Consider the following 18,444-nt stretch of genomic DNA (forward strand, 5'->3'; position numbering starts at 1 on the left):
TAAAATAACACCTCAGTCAAGCACAACAAAACATTTAGAACCTTTAAAAACATTTTTTTAACCATTCTATATTTCTACATTATATTGTTATTCTATGATATTTCCACACACCTGAATGTGGCCCTTAAAGCTTTATCCGAGACAGTAGAGGGAGGTGATGGATAGAGCTCAAAGTCTTTTTGAATAGCACCTCTCAGCTCTTTTAAGTCTAAAATGAGAAATGTAGTTGTCATCTAATAAAAACATGCATTTTTGATGCAATTTATTCCAGCAACCAAACCACATCTTACAAACAAACAGAACAATATGCTGGGATTAAAACATTTATTTATTTATTCATACAGTTCAGGCCAAAAGTTTGGACACACCTTCTTCTCATTCAATCTTTATGTCCATGACTATTTACATTGTAGACATCAAAACTATGAATGAACACATGTGGGGTTATGTACTTAACAAAAAAAACATGTTTTATATTCTAGTTTCTTCAAAATAGCCACCCTTTGCTCTGATTACTGCTTTGCACACTCTTGGCATTCTCTCCATGAGCTTCAAGAGGTAGTCACCTGAAATGGTTTTCACTTCACAGGTGTGCTTGAAGCTCATGGAGAGAATGCCGAGAGTGTGCGAAAAAGTAATCAGAGCAAAGGGTGGCTATTTTGAAGAAACTAGAATATAAGACATGTTTTTCTGTTAAGTACATAACTCCACATGTGTTCATTCATAGTTTTGATGTGACAATCTACAATGTAAATAGTCATGGACATAAAGATTGAATGAGGAGAAGGTGTGTCCAAACTTTTGACCTGTACTGTATATCAACATTTTTAGAGTCTCCTGGATTCTAAAAAAGATGATGAATGGGCCGCTAGAGGGCAGCATTTGATGCACTGTGCTTACCTGCAAGGGTCGGTTCTGTGTCCTTAGCCTCAGTCTGACTCCTACATTGTTTTTTGATCATTTCCTGCAAAATAAACATTTCACAGACTCCAAAGTGTTGCATTTTGCAGTAAGTAAGACGACTAAAGCAGTCCTGAGTTGAAACGTATAAGGTACACGCATTTGTTCCATAGAGTGGAGGAAGCAAATAGGATAAAAATGACAAACCGAGAAAGAGAATTTGTGTTACCGCTAAACGGTTAAGCAGAAGTCTGATGATGTGAATTCATGAACTCATATTTTGTTCTACATCTGGTAAATGTTTATATCCACCTTGGAGAAAGCAAACCTTCAAGTTGAATTAAATAGTGGTATTTCAGTTTGAGCACATAAAGAGAGAAGGCCACTTAGTTTGATATTCACAGGAGGATTGGATCACTTCTCGTAGGAAAGAGGCCCTAATTGGGACTTGGGAATGCAAAAGTGATAACCATATCCTTGAGAAAAGACTACCTCTCTAGCTCAAGGCCAACATTTAAGTTATGATTTAAAGCAGTTGTTTTCCAGACACTTACACACAAATATCTCCTTTTATGGTCAGGATGTGCTCTCCTGACTTAGCACACACACCCAGACAGGAGGTAGGAATATAAGACTGGTGGTTTGGCTTCTCCAGTCTAGGAGTTCTTCATTTTTTTGACCTAGGCTCTGCTGCAGACCTGTTTAATGACGCTCGCTTGTAGTAAAGCAACTTTTTGTTCAGCAAAGCATCTCCTACGTCTCTTTTGATGCAGCCGCACTGCCGTGTTGCCCTTCTGACGAGACCAGAAATACACTTCACTCGACACCGTACATCTTAGCAAATCAGAGTGAGTGTGTGCGTGCACACTTTTCAACTTTATTAGCGTACTAGTTCTAAGGGAATAAAATACAAATATTTGGTGTCCAGGACTGTGCTGTGAAATAAACTCTACCATGTTTATTTCATGGTACACCATGGAGGGTGAGTCAGTCGATGGTAGAGGGTGAGTCAGTCAATGGTAGAGGGTGAGTCAGTCGATGGTGGAGAGTGAGTCAGTGGATGGTAGAGGGTGTGTCAGTCGATGGTAGAGAATGTGTCAGTCGATGGTAGAGGGTGAGTCAGTGGATGGTAGAGGGTGTGTCAGTGGATGGTAGAGGGTGTGTCAGTCGATGGTAGAGGGTGAGTCAGTGGATGGTGGAGGGTGTGTGAGTGGATGGTAGAGGGTGAGTCAGTGGATGGTAGAGGGTGAGTCAGTCGATGGTGGAGGGTGAGTCAGTGGATGGTGGAGGGTGAGTCAGTGGATGGTAGAGGGTGTGTCAGTCGATGGTGGATGGTGGAGGGTGTGTCAGTGGATGGTAGAGGGTGAGTCAGTCGACGGTGGAGGGTGAGTCAGTCGACGGTAGAGGGTGAGTCAGTTGATGGTAGAGGGTGAGTCAGTCAATGGTGGAGGGTGAGTCAGTGGATTGTGGAGGGTGAGTCAGTGGATGGTAGAGGGTGTGTCAGTCGATGGTGGATGGTGGAGGGTGTGTCAGTGGATGGTAGAGGGCGAGTCAGTCGATGGTAGAGGGTGAGTCAGTGGATGGTAGAGGGTGAGTCAGTCGATGGTAGAGGGTGTGTCAGTCGATGGTGGAGGGTGAGTCAGTCGATGGTAGAGGGTGAGTCAGTCGATGGTAGAGGGTGAGTCAGTCGATGGTGGAGGGTGAGTCAGTGGATGGTAGAGGGTGTGTCAGTGGATGGTAGAGGGTGTGTCAGTCGATGGTAGAGGGTGAGTCAGTGGATGGTGGAGGGTGAGTCAGTCGACGGTGGAGGGTGAGTCAGTCGACGGTAGAGGGTGAGTCAGTCGATGGTGGAGGGTGTGTCAGTCAATGGTGGTGGGTGAGTCAGTCGATGGTAGAGGGTGAGTCAGTCGATGGTGGAGGGTGTGTCAGTCGATGGTAAAGGGTGTGTCAGTCGATGGTGGAGGGTGAGTCAGTCGATGGTAGGGGGTGAGTCAGTGGATGGTGGAGGGTGAGTCAGTCGATGGTAGAGGGTGAATCAGTCGATGGTAGAGGGTGAGTCAGTCGATGGTGGAGGGTGAGTAAGTCAATGGTAGAGGGTGAGTCAGTCAATGGTGGAGGGTGAGTCAGTCGATGGTAGAGGGTGAGTCAGTCGATGGTGGAGGGTGAGTCAGTCGATGGTAGAGGGTGAGTCAGTCGATGGTAGAGGGTGAGTCAGTCGATGGTGGAGGGTGAGTCAGTGGATGGTGGAGGGTGTGTCAGTCGATGGTGGAGGGTGAGTCAGTCGATGGTAGAGGGTGAATCAGTCGATGGTAGAGGGTGAGTCAGTCGATGGTGGAGGGTGAGTCAGTCGATGGTAGAGGGTGAGTCAGTCGATGGTGGAGGGTGTGTCAGTCTATGGTGGAGGGTGAGTCAGTCGATGGTAGAGGGTGAGTCAGTCGATGGTGGAGGGTGTGTCAGTCGATGGTGGAGGGTGAGTCAGTCGATGGTGGAGGGTGAGTCAGTCGATGGTGGAGGGTGAGTCAGTCGATGGTGGAGGGTGTGTCAGTCGATGGTGGAGGGTGAGTCAGTCGATGGTGGAGGGTGAGTCAGTCGATGGTGGAGGGTGTGTCAGTCGATGGTGGAGGGTGAGTCAGTCGATGGTAGAGGGTGAGTCAGTCTATAGTAGAGGGTGAGTCAGTCGATGGTAGAGGGTGTGTCAGTCGATGGTAGAGGGTGTGTCAGTCGATGGTGGAGGGTGAGTCAGTCGATGGTAGAGGGTGAGTCAGTCGATGGTAGAGGGTGAGTCAGTCGATGGTAGAGGGTGTGTCAGTCGATGGTGGAGGGTGAGTCAGTCGATGGTAGAGGGTGAGTCAGTCGATGGTAGAGGGTGAGTCAGTCGATGGTAGAGGGTGAGTCAGTCGATGGTAGAGGGTGAGTCAGTGGATGGTGGAGGGTGTGTCAGTCGATGGTAGAGGGTGTGTCAGTGGATGTAGAGGGTGTGTCAGTGGATGGTGGAGGGTGAGTCAGTGGATGGTAGAGGGTGAGTCAGTTTGATGATGGAGGGTGAGTCAGTCGATGGTGGAGGGTGAGTCAGTCGATGGTGGAGGGTGAGTCAGTCGATGGTGGAGGGTGTGTCAGTCGATGGTGGAGGGTGAGTCAGTCGATGGTGGAGGGTGAGTCAGTCGATGGTGGAGGGTGTGTCAGTCGATGGTGGAGGGTGAGTCAGTCGATGGTAGAGGGTGAGTCAGTCTATAGTAGAGGGTGAGTCAGTCGATGGTAGAGGGTGTGTCAGTCGATGGTAGAGGGTGTGTCAGTCGATGGTGGAGGGTGAGTCAGTCGATGGTAGAGGGTGTGTCAGTGGATGGTAGGGGGTGAGTCAGTGGATAGTGGAGGGTGTGTCAGTGGATGGTAGAACGTGTGTCAGTGGATGGTAGAGGGTGAGTCAGTCGATGGTAGAGGGTGAGTCAGTCGATGGTAGAGGGTGAGTCAGTCGATGGTGGAGGGTGAGTAAGTCAATGGTAGAGGGTGAGTCAGTCGATGGTAGAGGGTGAGTCAGTCGATGGTGGAGGGTGAGTAAGTCAATGGTAGAGGGTGTGTCAGTCGATGGTAGGGGGTGAGTCAGTGGATAGTGGAGGGTGTGTCAGTGGATGGTAGAACGTGTGTCAGTGGATGGTAGAGGGTGAGTCAGTCGATGGTAGAGGGTGAGTCAGTCGATGGTAGAGGGTGAGTCAGTCGATGGTGGAGGGTGAGTAAGTCAATGGTAGAGGGTGAGTCAGTCAATGGTAGAGAGTGAGTCAGGCGATGGTAGAGAGTGAGTCAGTCGATGGTGGAGGGTGAGTCAGTCGATGGTGGAGGGTGAGTCAGTCGATGGTGGAGGGTGAGTCAGTCGATGGTGGAGGGTGAGTCAGTCGATGGTGGAGGGTGAGTCAGTCGATGGTGGAGGGTGAGTCAGTCGATGGTGGAGGGTGTGTCAGTCGATGGTGGAGGGTGAGTCAGTCGATGGTAGAGGGTGAGTCAGTCTATGGTAGAGGGTGTGTCAGTCGATGGTGGAGGGTGAGTCAGTGGATGGTAGAGGGTGAGTCAGTGGATGGTAGAGGGTGAGTCAGTCGATGGTGGAGGGTGAGTCAGTGGATAGTGGAGGGTGTGTCAGTCGATGGTGGAGGGTGAGTCAGTGGATGGTAGAGGGTGAGTCAGTGGATGGTAGAGGGTGAGTCAGTCGATGGTGGAGGGTGTGTCAGTGGATGGTAGAGGGTGTGTCAGTCGATGGTAGGGGGTGAGTCAGTGGATAGTGGAGGGTGTGTCAGTGGATGGTAGAGGGTGAGTCAGTCGATGGTAGGGGGTGAGTCAGTGGATAGTGGAGGGTGTGTCAGTGGATGGTAGAGGGTGAGTCAGTCGATGGTGGAGGGTGAGTCAGTCGATGGTGGAGGGTGAGTCAGTCGATGGTGGAGGGTGAGTCAGTCGATGGTGGAGGGTGTGTCAGTCGATGGTGGAGGGTGAGTCAGTCGATGGTGGAGGGTGAGTCAGTCGATGGTGGAGGGTGTGTCAGTCGATGGTGGAGGGTGAGTCAGTCGATGGTAGAGGGTGAGTCAGTCTATAGTAGAGGGTGAGTCAGTCGATGGTAGAGGGTGTGTCAGTCGATGGTAGAGGGTGTGTCAGTCGATGGTGGAGGGTGAGTCAGTCGATGGTAGAGGGTGAGTCAGTCGATGGTAGAGGGTGAGTCAGTCGATGGTAGAGGGTGTGTCAGTCGATGGTGGAGGGTGAGTCAGTCGATGGTAGAGGGTGAGTCAGTCGATGGTAGAGGGTGAGTCAGTCGATGGTAGAGGGTGAGTCAGTCGATGGTAGAGGGTGAGTCAGTGGATGGTGGAGGGTGTGTCAGTCGATGGTAGAGGGTGTGTCAGTGGATGGTAGAGGGTGTGTCAGTCGATGGTGGATGGTGAGTCAGTCGATGGTAGAGGGTGAGTCAGTGGATGGTAGAACGTGTGTCAGTGGATGGTAGAGGGTGAGTCAGTCGATGGTAGAGGGTGAGTCAGTGGATGGTGGAGGGTGTGTCAGTGGATGGTAGAACGTGTGTCAGTGGATGGTAGAGGGTGTGTCAGTCGATGGTGGATGGTGGAGGGTGTGTCAGTCGATCGCCAGCCAAGCATTAAAAAAATAGACCTAAAAATTAGCGATCATCAATCTTCGCCAAAACGACACTTTGGTCACTTGATTGACATTCACGGCACCCGAGGGTCTTGTGAGATGACGCTGGCTGCTGCCAGATCATTGTTAAGAAAAAATGACCGCCAGGAAGGCCAGAAACACTTTTTATTTCAACAGACTCTCGCGCCGTACCTGCTGTCAAAACTCTATCAAGATCGACTGCTTCATCCTGCCTGTGCTAACAAAATAAGAGTCTCAGAAAGCTAGCAAGCTATGGAGTTTGCCGCCAATGTATTTCTTGTAAAGAGTATAAAAAGGAGTATGGAAGCTGGACAAGTAAGATGGCAAAAAGCAAGCACTTTCATGTGGTTTTGGACAGAAAGGAGGACTTTTTTTTCTCCTCCATTGTAAAATGTGGAGGTTATCATCACTACTGTCTGATTCCAATCAATGCAAGTCATCACAATCATACCAACTTATATTCTTGTCTTCATGAAAGAAACATGCTTGTATTATCATTAAACACATTTAACTTGTTAACAAAATGTCTCTTTCATAAATAAATCAATATAAATGATATATATGAATGAGGTAGATCCATACTTGCCAACCTTGAGACCTCCGATTTCGGGAGGTGAGGGCGTGGTCGGGGGGCGTGGTCGGGGGGCGTGGTTAAGATATATATATATAAGAAATACTTGACTTTCAGTGAATTCTAGCTATATATATATATATTTTATTACATATATATATATATATATATATATATATATATATATATATATATATATATATATATATATATATATAAAAATAAATAAAATAAATACTTGAATTTCAGTGTTCATTTATTTACACATATACACACACATAACACTCATCTACTCATTGTTGAGTTAAGGGTTGAATTGTCCATCCTTGTTCTATTCTCTGTCACTATTTCAGAACACACACATTATACAAATATACATTATAAAATCAATAAGAAAACGGGAGCTCTAATTTGGGAGTCTGAATTAGGATCAGAAGTTCCTATATAAACATTACGTACTCACGTCGCCTTTTTGTATTGATTACTGCAGCTGTGCACTGGATTCATTCACAAATACAAACAACAACTCACAAACACTTTAGAGTTAGTCTCCACCATCAGAATGTGTACTTAAACCTATAAAGATCACATGGATATTATTCAGTGAGTTGATTCACCAAAACTAACCTGTTATACAGGAGGAAAAAGCACACAGGACGTTTCAATTGTTCACAGACTGGTCGCGCTCATCAGAATGACAAGACACTTCCGGTCTGCAGGTGATAGCATTAAATTGGGAAGAAACGCCCTACTGCCCCCTACTGACCAATGTGAATACTGATAAATGTGTAATGACAGCTCCAAAAACGAATTCAAACCACAAAATAAAATAAATAAATCAACACAAAAATGTGACACATTATGGGTGGGTCACATATGCATGTACAGTAGATGGCAGTATTGTCCTGTTTAAAAGTGTCACAACATTGCTGTTTACGGCAAACAAACTGCTTTACGGCAGACGAAAACTTGACTGCTGTTGTTGTGTGTTGTTACCGCGCTGGGAGGGCGTTATTGAAACTGCCTAACAATAAACCCACATAAGAAACCAAGAACTCGCCCTCCATCATTAGCTGTTTATATTGTGGGAAAGCGGACGTGTGAACAGGCGGTCAACACGTCACTCAGGTCCGCATGGAGCTGGAGGGGGCGTGGCCTCCAGCTCCACCTGAATTTCGGGAGAAAATTTGTCCCGGGAGGTTTTCGGGAGAGGCGCTGAATTTCGGGAGTCTCCCGGAAAATCCGGGAGGGTTGGCAAGTATGGGTAGATCCCCTCCACTTGGTCAATTAATAAGTAGCTCACCTGCAGAAAAAGTGTGAGCACCCCTGATCTATGCTGCTGTTGAACTAAGAAGATTGCATTCACTCTGCCATTACATATAGTTTGTGTCGTTGACATTGATTTCCAATAGCAGACAATAATATGGCAAATATTATCTGCTTATCCACACAAAGCAAAAAGGATTAAAATATGAACTACCTGAATGTGCTGTACTTGTGGTTTCAATGCTGCACATTCTTCTATCAGGATACTCCTGTGAATGATAAGAATAGAGGGTGAGGATCTAGGTCCAGGTTTGGTTGTTAACATCATTTCAGTCATCAACAATTGAGAACAGAGAAATGGATATTGAAACAGTGTAGGTCTGACTTGGTAGGATATTTATATAACAAAAAGTATCTACATTTGATTATTTACATTTGATTATTAACAATCCGGGGAGGGTGTTAGTTTAGTGTTGAAGTTGCCTGGAGGTGTACTTTTATTGCGGTTTTGAAGGAGGATAGAGATGCCCTTTCTTTTACACCTGTTGGGAGTGCATTCCACATTGATGTGGCATAGAAAGAGAATGAGTTAAGACCTTTGTTAGATGGGAATCTGGGTTAAACGTGGTTAGTGGAGCTCCCCCTGGTGTTGTGGTTATGGCGGTCATTTACGTTAAGGAAGTAGTTTGACATGTACTTCGGTATCAGGGAGGTGTAGCGGATTTTATAGACCAGGCTCAGTGCAAGTTGTTTGACTCTGTCCTCCACCCTGAGCCAGCCCACTTTGGAGAAGTGGGTAGGAGTGAGGTGTGATCTGGGGTGGAGGTCTAGAAGTAATCTGACTAGCTTGTTCTGGGATGTTTGGAGTTTAGATTTGAGGGTTTTGGAGGTGCTAGGGTACCAGATTGTGCATGCGTAATCGAAAAAGGTTTGAACGAGAGTTCCCGTTAGAATCCTCATGGTGCTTTTGTTGACCAGAGAGGAGATTCTGTAGAGAAATCTCGTTCGTTGGTAGAACTTTTTGATGACCTTGGTTGCCATTTTATCACAGGAAAGATTAGCCTCGAGAATGGAACCTAGGTAGGTGACCTCATCTTTCCTGGTGATAACAATGTCAGCCACTTTTATAGTGAAGTCATTGACTTTCTTAAGGTTGATGTGGGACCCAAACAGGATGGATTCAGTTTTACCCAAGTGTATGGATAGCTTGTTGTCAGCGACCAAGGGGGAAGTGCTACAGAGTTCAGCACTGAGGATTTTCTCCACCTGTGACTTGTCCTTGTCTGATACCAGCAGGGCCGAGTCATCCGCAAACAAGAACAATTCACAGTCGCATGCTGATGACAAGTCGTTTATGTATATTAGGAACAGTAAAGGCCCCAATATACTGCCTTGGGGGACTCCACAGCTTACTGAGAGGGGGGGGGGCACGATGCCGATGAATGATAATGAGTCAACACACGAGAGCAACAAGATAACTGTGACTCCTGGCAGTAGTGCTGCACATGTGCTGCCAGTGCTAGGGAGCTGTGGTTCACTTAGGGTGGGGGTCGGCAACCCGAGGCTCTAGAGCCACCTGCAGCTCTTTAGCGCCACCTGGAGCTTTTTCAAAAATCTATGAAAATGGAAAAAATATAAATGTTTTGTTTTAATACACAGTATAGGCCAAAAGTTTGGACACACCTTCTCCTCATTCAATGTGTTTTCTTTATTTTCATGACTGTTTACATTGTAGATTGTCACATCAAAACTATGAATGAACACATGTGGAGTTAGATAGAGAGATAGTACTTTATGTACTTCACAAAAAAAGGTGAAATAACTGAAAACATGTTTTATATTCTAGTTCAAGAGGTAGTCACCTGAAATGGTTTTCACTTCACAGGTGTGCTTGAAGCTCATGGAGAGAATGCCAAGAGTGTGCAAAGCAGTTATCAGAGCAAAGGGAGGCTATTTTGAAGAAACTAGAATATAAAACATGTTTTCAGTTATTTCACCCACAACCTTTTAAAGCACTACAAAATTGGATTAGTAGCTAAATTCCGACGGAAGAAACATTACTACTTGATTTGAAGAAACACAATAGAAAATAGGATAAAGTGTTGTTTTCATACACTGTGCAGCAGCTTTTTTGGTATGTACTCATTTGAGTGAGCAGGTGTATCTAATGTTGTAACCAGTGAATCTATATAATGTTTATGAAGTTTATTTTCAACGTGACTAAAAAATATATACTGTAGCAGTGAAGTTTGTCTTCAAAATATATATTTAAGAGTGAATATTTTCCAAACAACTGCAACATCGCGTGGACATCGGGGGCGGTACCTCTGGATTGGCAGACCGGGGTGGTGGTTCCTCTCTTTAAGAAGGGGAACCGGAGGGTGTGTTCCAACTATCGTGGGATCACACTCCTCAGCCTTCCCGGTAAGGTTTATTCAGGTGTACTGGAGAGGAGGCTACGCCGGATAGTCGAACCTCGGATTCAGGAGGAACAGTGTGGTTTTCGTCCTGGTCGTGGAACTGTGGACCAGCTCTATACTCTCGGCAGGGTCCTTGAGGGTGCATGGGAGTTTGCCCAACCAGTCTACATGTGTTTTGTGGACTTGGAGAAGGCATTCGACCGTGTACCCCGGGAAGTCCTGTGGGGAGTGCTCAGAGAGTATGGGGTAACGGACTGTCTTATTGTGGCAGTTCGCTCCCTGTATGATCAGTGTCAGAGCTTGGTTCGCATTGCCGGCAGTAAGTCGGACACGTTTCCAGTGAGGGTTGGACTCCGCCAAGGCTGCCCTTTGTCACCCATTCTGTTCATAACCTTTATGGACAGAATTTCTAGGCGCAGTCAGGGCGTTGAGGGGATCTGGTTTGGTGGCTGCAGGATTAGGTCACTGCTATTTGCAGATGATGTGGTCCTGATGGCTTCCTCCGGCCAAGATCTTCAGCTCTCACTGGATCGGTTCGCAGCCGAGTGTGAAGCGACTGGGATGGGAATCAGCACCTCCAAGTCCGAGTCCATGGTTCTCTCCCGGAAAAGGGTGGAGTGCCATCTCCGGGTTGGGGAGGAGATCTTGCCCCAAGTGGAGGAGTTCAAGTACCTCGGAGTCTTGTTCACGAGTGGGGGAAGAGTGGATCGTGAGATCGACAGGCGGATCGGTGCGGCGTCTTCAGTAATGCGGACGCTGTATCGATCCGTTGTGGTGAAGAAGGAGCTGAGCCGGAAGGCAAAGCTCTCGATTTACCGGTCGATCTACGTTCCCATCCTCACCTATGGTCATGAGCTTTGGGTCATGACCGAAAGGACAAGATCACGGGTACAAGCGGCCGAAATGAGTTTCCTCCGCCGAGTGGCGGGGCTCTCCCTTAGAGATAGGGTGAGAAGCTCTGTCATTCGGGGGGAGCTCAAAGTAAAGCCGCTGCTCCTCCACATGGAGAGGAGCCAGATGAGGTGGTTCGGGCATCTGGTCAGGATGCCACCCGAACGCCTCCCTAGGAAGGTGTTTCGGGCACGTCCGACCGGTAGGAGGCCACGGGGAAGACCCAGGACACGCTGGGAAGAATATCTCTCCCGGCTGGCCTGGGAACGCCTCGGGATCCCCCGGGAGGAGCTGGACGAAGTGGCTGGGGAGAGGGAAGTCTGGGCTTCCCTGCTTAGGCTGCTGCCCCCGCGACCCGACCTCGGATAAGCGGAAGAAGATGGATGGATGGATGGATATTTTCCAAACATAAATGTTGATAATTTGAGAGCAGGGTGTTTCAATTGCAATCTGGAAACATATGGAGGTTAATTTGTGTCTTTGCTACGAAAGCTTTTTTTTTTGGCACTGAATTTATGTAACTGAATTTTTTGCGTTTGAATTTTGTGAACTGAATTGCTTTTTACATCAAATTATGTGGACAATTTCATTGACAACATGTGTTATGCACGTGTTTAAAAAGTCAGTGTTGTAAAAATTCAATCAATCAATCAATTTATGTCTACAACCCTTAATCTCAAGTGTCTCAAAGGACTGCACAAGCCACAACGGCATCCTCGGCTCAGATCCCACATCAGTGTAAAAAAATTAAATGCCGAAAAATTCAGTGCAGCAAAGTTTCCGGTTAATTAAGACAGAAGCAACTGATCCTGTCTCAGAATAAATGAATGAAGTGTAATGTCTGAAGTCACTGACAGGGGACTTGCAAAATTAACTGTGTTACCTGGGCAAAATACTACATAATAAACACACAGGTTACTTTAGGAAGCTCTTCTCTATGCAGATGAGGCACGAGCAAAGTGGGCGGGGCTTGTTTAAACAGCAACAAGCCTAAAACTAACAATTAGTGCTTTAGTTGCCAGGTAGCGACATACTTGCCAACCTTGAGACCTCCAATTTCGGGAGGTGGGGGGTGGATGCGGGGGGCGTGGTTGGGGTGGGTGCGTGGTTGGGGGCGTGGTTAAGAGGGGAGGAGTATATTTACAGCTAGAATTCACCAAGTCAAGTATTTCATATATATATATATATATATCCCTGCGACCCCGAAGGGAATAAGCGGTAGAAAATGGATGGATGGATGGATGTATATATATATATATATATATATATATATATATATATATATAAGAAATAATTGACTTTCAGTGAATTCTAGCTATATATATATATATATATATATATATATATATATATATATATATATATATATATATATATATATATATAAATAAAAGAAATACTTGAATTTCAGTGTTCATTTATTTACACATATACACACACATAACACTCATCTACTCATTGTTGAGTTAAGGGTTGAATTGTCCATCCTTGTTCTATTCTCTGTCACTATCTTTCTAACCATGCTGAACACCCTCTCTGATGATGCATTGCTGTGTGGCACGCACAAAAGTGCTTTCATCAAATGCACTAGATGGCAGTATTGTCCTGTTTAAGAGTGTCACAACATTGCTGTTTACGGCAGACAAACTGCTTTACTGTAGACGTTCTTTATATTGTGGGAAAGCGGACTCAGGTCCGCATGGAGCTGGAGGGGGCGGGGCCTCCAGCTCCGCCTGAATTTCGGGAGATTTTCGGGAGAAAATTTGTCCCGGGAGGTTTTCGGGAGAGGCGCTGAATTTCGGGAGTCTCCCGGAAAATCCGGGAGGGTTGGCAAGTATGGGTAGCGATTAGTATGCTAGTTGTCAGCTCGCGATTAGTGCGCTTGTTGTCAGCTTGCAATTAGCGCTCTAGTTGCCAGCTACGGATGAACTCGTCAGTTGCCAGCTAGTGATTAGCGCACTAGTTGCCAGCTAGCTATTAGCGTTACAATACTGTTATTTGAATATCATTACTATTTCACAAAAACAAGGTACCTTTAGGACCTCATGCAAAATATATAAGGAGGAGTTCCCCGCTCCTTCTCTCCAGTAGATTGAGAGTCCTTGGCCTGGAAAACGTCAAAGACCATTGATCTAGATCACATGAATTGTGCTAATTGGAGATTAATATCATCAAAGGTCACATTTAGCTATAAAATGTACTGCGAAATTATATGCAGTGTATATATTAGTATTCGTATTAATATATATTAGTGTCTACGTTGAAGAAGACGGCGCTTAGATGGCAGCATATGTTGCTCCAAAAGCTGTATGTACCTTTCAGCATTAATGGTGCCTTCACAGATGTGTAATTTACCCATGCCTTGGGCACTAATACACCGCCATACCATCACACATGCTGGCTTTTGAACTTTGCGTCGATAACAGTCTGGATGGTTCGCTTCCCCTTTGGTCCGGATGACACGATGTCGAATATTTGCAAAAACAATTTGAAATGTGGACTCGTCAGACCACAGAACACTTTTCCACTTTGCATGAGTCCATCTTAGATGATCTCGGGCCCAGAGAAGCCGGCGGCGTTTCTGGGTGTTGTTGATAAATGACTTTCGCTTTGCATAGTAGAGCTTTAACTTGCACTTACAGATGTAGCGACCAACTGTAGTTACTGACAGTGGTTTTCTGAAGTGTTCCTGAGCCCATGTGGTGATATCCTTTAGGGATTGATGTCGGTTTTTGATACAGTGCCGTCTGAGGGATGGAAGGTCACGGTCATTCAATGTTGGTTTCCGGCCATGCCGCTTACGTGGAGTGATTTCTCCACATTCTCTGAACCTTTTGATGATATTATGGAGCGTAGATGTTGAAATCCCTAAATTTCTTGCAATTACACTTTGAGAAACGTTGTTCTTAAACTGTTTGACTATTTGTGTTATGATCTGCTGCCCGGATCATATTTCTGTTTGGGTTTTCGGGTCACGTGTGTTTTCTGTTAGTCTTGGACTCATTTTGTTCCTGTCTGTGCACCTTTGAGTTGGTTACCATAGTTACATATTAATTCCACATGCCGCTTGTGTTTCTGACGCGCACCTGTTGTAATCACAGACGCTATTTAAGCCCACCGTTGTTCATCACTCGTTCTGCTTTCTTTGTTTTTTGCATCACGCGACTGCCACGCAAGTTTGTTCTTGATTCTAGACTCAGCTAAATTCCCTAGTCTGTGCTAAGTGTTAGCCTTAGCTTCCAGTGCGTTTGGCACCTCTTCCTGTCGGTTTGTTTTCTGTTTTGTACCAGTTTTGTGTTATTTTATTATTAAATCAAGTTATTACCTGCAAGTCCTGTCCGGATTCGTCCCTTGCATCTTGGGAGAACAAAACCCCGCATCACCATGCGTACCCAGCGTGACTATTTGCTCACGCAGTTGTGGACAAAGGGGTGTACCTCGCCCCATCCTTTCTTGTGAAAGACTGAGCATTTTTTGGTAAGCTGTGTTTTTACCCAATCATGGCACCCACCTGTTCCCAATTAGCCTGCACACCTGTGGGATGTTCCAAATAAGTGTTTGATGAGCATTCCTCAACTTTATCAGTATTTATTGCCACCTTTCCCAACTTCTTTGTCACGTGTTGCTGCCATCAAATTCTAAAGTTAATGATTATTTGCAAAAAAAATAAAGTTTATGAGTTTGAACATCAAATATGTTGTCTTTGTAGTGCATTCAACTTAATATGGGTTGAAATTGATTTCTAAATCATTGTATTCTGTTTATATTTACATCTAACACAATTTCCCAACTCATATGGAAACGGGGTTTGTATTTTGTAGTCATGTATTTATAGCTGGGTACAAAAGTGTAAGAAACACAGACTTTTCATGGACAAAGGGAGCTTATCTGCAGCAAAAACTAGAATGTAGGCCATCCAGGGAACGGAATGTCCCAGTCGCTAACTTTAATTTGTCTCTATTAAAAAGTTGCAAAAGGAGACAGCTTTACAAAGCAAGGACGAATGAGTCGCTTTCCTGGGAGACCCTGTCCCTCCCTCTCTGGTTACATAAGCACAATCGAATGGGGATGCTCTGTCTCACAATGGGTCCTTTTGTGCTGCTGAAGTCAGGAAGTGGATTTTTTTTGGGGGGGGGCTGTCTTCCAAGGTGGCCCCATTGGCCATGAAGAAAGAGCGATGGAAGCAGAAAAAGGAAGGACGAGAGAAAGTAAAGTAAAAGCTGTTCTGGACAGCTGCGGAGGAATTGAGGCGAAAAAAAGGGGTTGAACTCCACTCAGTGATTTACAGACAATAAATGGTCCCTAGTGTGTGAATGTGAGTGTGAATGTTGTCTGTCTATCTGTGTTGGCCCTGCGATGAGGTGGCGACTTGTCCAGGGTGTACCCCGCCTTCCGCCCGATTGTAGCTGAGATAGGCTCCAGCGCCCCCCGCGACCCCGAAGGGAATAAGCGGTAGAAAATGGATGGATGGATGGCACAAAAAGTAATGGATCCACTTCCTTGTTGCAACTCACTTGATATGCTCTACCACTTTGTTGATGTCGCTGATATTCAGCTTGTCCTTCACGGCTTCGATCTCTTCTTGCGACTGAACGGAGCAGCATGAGCTCGGCCTTCAGCGGAAAGGAAGAAGAAGACACAAGTAAGACCATGAGAGGTTTCGTGTGGAGGCATCGTCCACACCTCAGTTCGTCTCTGGGCTCCACGCTGATGTCAAGGCGACCCAGGGCGTAGTTTACGGTCTTTGCGTTGTAACGCTTTAAGAACTCCTTGTCGTGCCTGTAATGAAAAATCAACATCCGGTAGCCACAGAAGATAACCCAGTAGAGCGAATGAGACAATATCAGGAGCTAAACCTAAGATGTTCACATGAAAATGTTAAGTTTGTATTATGAAGAAGAAGGAAGAAGCAAGTAACTAAAGCAGATGAGCCAGCTTGGTTTTTATTGTCATTAAAGGGGTCATATTATGATTTTTTTTTTCGACATTCAAAATACTTCCTTGTGGTCTCCATAACATGTAATGGTGGTTCTTTGGTCAACATTTGGCAAAGGTTATGTTTTACAGACCGTCTTCAATCTCTTCAGGATGTGCCGTTTTGTGAGCGGTTTTTACGTGCCTTCACTTACTAATAAGTCTTCTCCCCCGCCAGCCAAATTGTAGGTTTTTTTCTACAAAATCAAACATCCATCCATCCATCCATCTTCTTCCGCTTATCCGAGGTCGGGTCGCGGGGGCAGCAGCCTAAGCAGGGAAGCCCAGACTATCCTCTCCCCAGCCACTTCGTCCAGCTCCTCCCGGGGGATCCCGAGGCGTTCCCAGGCCAGCCGGGAGACATAGTCTTCCCAACGTGTCCTGGGTCTTCCCCGTGGCCTCCTACTGGTTGGACGTGCCCTAAACACCTCCCGAGGGAGGCGTTCGGGTGGCATCCTGACCAGATGCCCGAACCACCTCATCTGGCTCCTCTCGATGTGGAGGAGCAGTGGCTTTACTTTGAGCTCCCCCCGGATGGCAGAGCTTCTCACCCTATCTCTAAGGGAGAGACCCGCCACCCGGCGGAGGAAACTCATTTCGGTCGCCTGTACTCGTGATCTTGTCCTTTCGGTCATAACCCAAAGCTCATGACCATAGGTGAGGATGGGAACGTAGATGGGCCGGTAAATTGAGAGCTTTGCCTTCCGGCTCAGCTCCTTCTTCACCACAACGGATCGATACAGCGTCCGCATTACTGAAGATGCCGCACCGATCCGCCTGTCGATCTCACGATCCACTTTTCCCTCACTCGTGAACAAGACTCCGAGGTACTTGAACTCCTCCACTTGGGGCAGGGTCTCCTCCCCAACCCGGAGATGGCACTCCACCCTTTTCCGGGCGAGAACCATGGACTCGGACTTGGAGGTGCTGATTCTCATCCCAGTCGCTTCACACTCGGCTGCGAACCGATCCAGTGAGAGCTGAAAATCCTGGCCAGATGAAGCCATCAGGACCACATCATCTGCAAAAAGCAGAGACCTAATCCTGCAGCCACCAAACCGGATCCCCTCAACGCCTTGACTGCGCCTAGAAATTCTGTCCATAAAAGTTATGAACAGAATCGGTGACAAAGGGCAGCCTTGGCGGAGTCCAACCCTCACTGGAAACGTGTCCGACTTACTGCCGGCAATGCGGACCAAGCTCTGGCACTGATCGTACAGGGAGCGGACCGCCAAAATCAGACAGTCCGATACCCCATACTCTCTGAGCACTCCCCACAGGACTTCCCAAGGGACACGGTCGAATGCCTTCTCCAAGTCCACAAAACACATGTAGACTGGTTGGGCAAACTCCCATGCACCCTCAAGGACCCTGCCGAGAGTATAGAGCTGGTCCACAGTTCCACGACCAGGACGAAAACCACACTGTTCCTCCTGAATCTGAGGTTCGACTATCCGGCGTAGCCTCCTCTCCAGTACACCTGAATAGACCTTACCGGGAAGGCTGAGGAGTGTGATCCCACGACAGTTGGAACACACCCTCCGGTTCCCCTTCTTAAAGAGAGGAACCACCACCCCGGTCTGCCAATCCAGAGGTACCGCTCCCGATGTCCACGCGATGCTGCAGAGTCTTGTCAACCAAGACAGCCCCACAGCATCCAGAGCCTTAAGGAACTCCGGGCGGATCTCATCCACCCCCGGGGCCTTGCCACCAAGGAGCTTTTTAACTACCTCAGCAACCTCAGCCCCAGAAATAGAAGAGCCCACCACAGATTCCCCAGGCACTGCTTCCTCATAGGAAGACGTGTCGGTGGGATTGAGGAGGTCTTCGAAGTATTCCCTCCACCGATCCACAACATCCGCAGTCGAGGTCAGCAGAACACCATCCGCACCATACACGGTACAAAATCAAACAACTAAATGAATCTTCCAAGACTGGTGATTCCATCATTCTTCTAGGGGTTATAGACGTAGCACCTTATTAGCACAGTCAGTCCTCTCAATCAGAGGCTGTGACATTTGGAATAACATCCCTCACTCTATATGAGAATCCCACACATGCAATACCTTTAAAATTCACCTCAAAAACAACCTGAAATCCAATCAACCCTGAACTCATGATGCTGTTTGGACCTCATGGCGCATGATACATATACACACTGTATTTAGCGGTGCATCTGTACATATACGATTATTTTAATCTGCATTTTATGTATGTATTAACGTTTAATATTGTTGTTTAGTCAATTGTCGGCCTTTTACACCTTTTCCCGGGACTACC

At 46.5% G+C, this 18,444-nt stretch overlaps 1 protein-coding gene across 1 annotated transcript in view; it reads right to left on the reverse strand.

The window, feature by feature from the left end:
• Positions 1-18,444, reverse strand: part of ccdc24 (coiled-coil domain containing 24) — a 44,005-nt gene that overhangs the window by 741 nt on the left and 24,820 nt on the right. The window contains exons 4-8 of the mRNA XM_061942847.2: positions 15,874-15,969; positions 15,705-15,803; positions 8,094-8,148; positions 901-964; positions 112-208 (exon numbers count right to left, since the gene is read on the reverse strand). Of these exons, the coding sequence (XP_061798831.1) occupies positions 112-208; positions 901-964; positions 8,094-8,148; positions 15,705-15,803; positions 15,874-15,969 (411 nt within the window). The remainder of the gene's footprint in view (positions 1-111; positions 209-900; positions 965-8,093; positions 8,149-15,704; positions 15,804-15,873; positions 15,970-18,444) is intronic.

This window comes from Nerophis lumbriciformis, linkage group LG03 (assembly GCF_033978685.3).
Source record: "Nerophis lumbriciformis linkage group LG03, RoL_Nlum_v2.1, whole genome shotgun sequence".
Lineage (NCBI taxonomy): Eukaryota > Metazoa > Chordata > Actinopteri > Syngnathiformes > Syngnathidae > Nerophis > Nerophis lumbriciformis.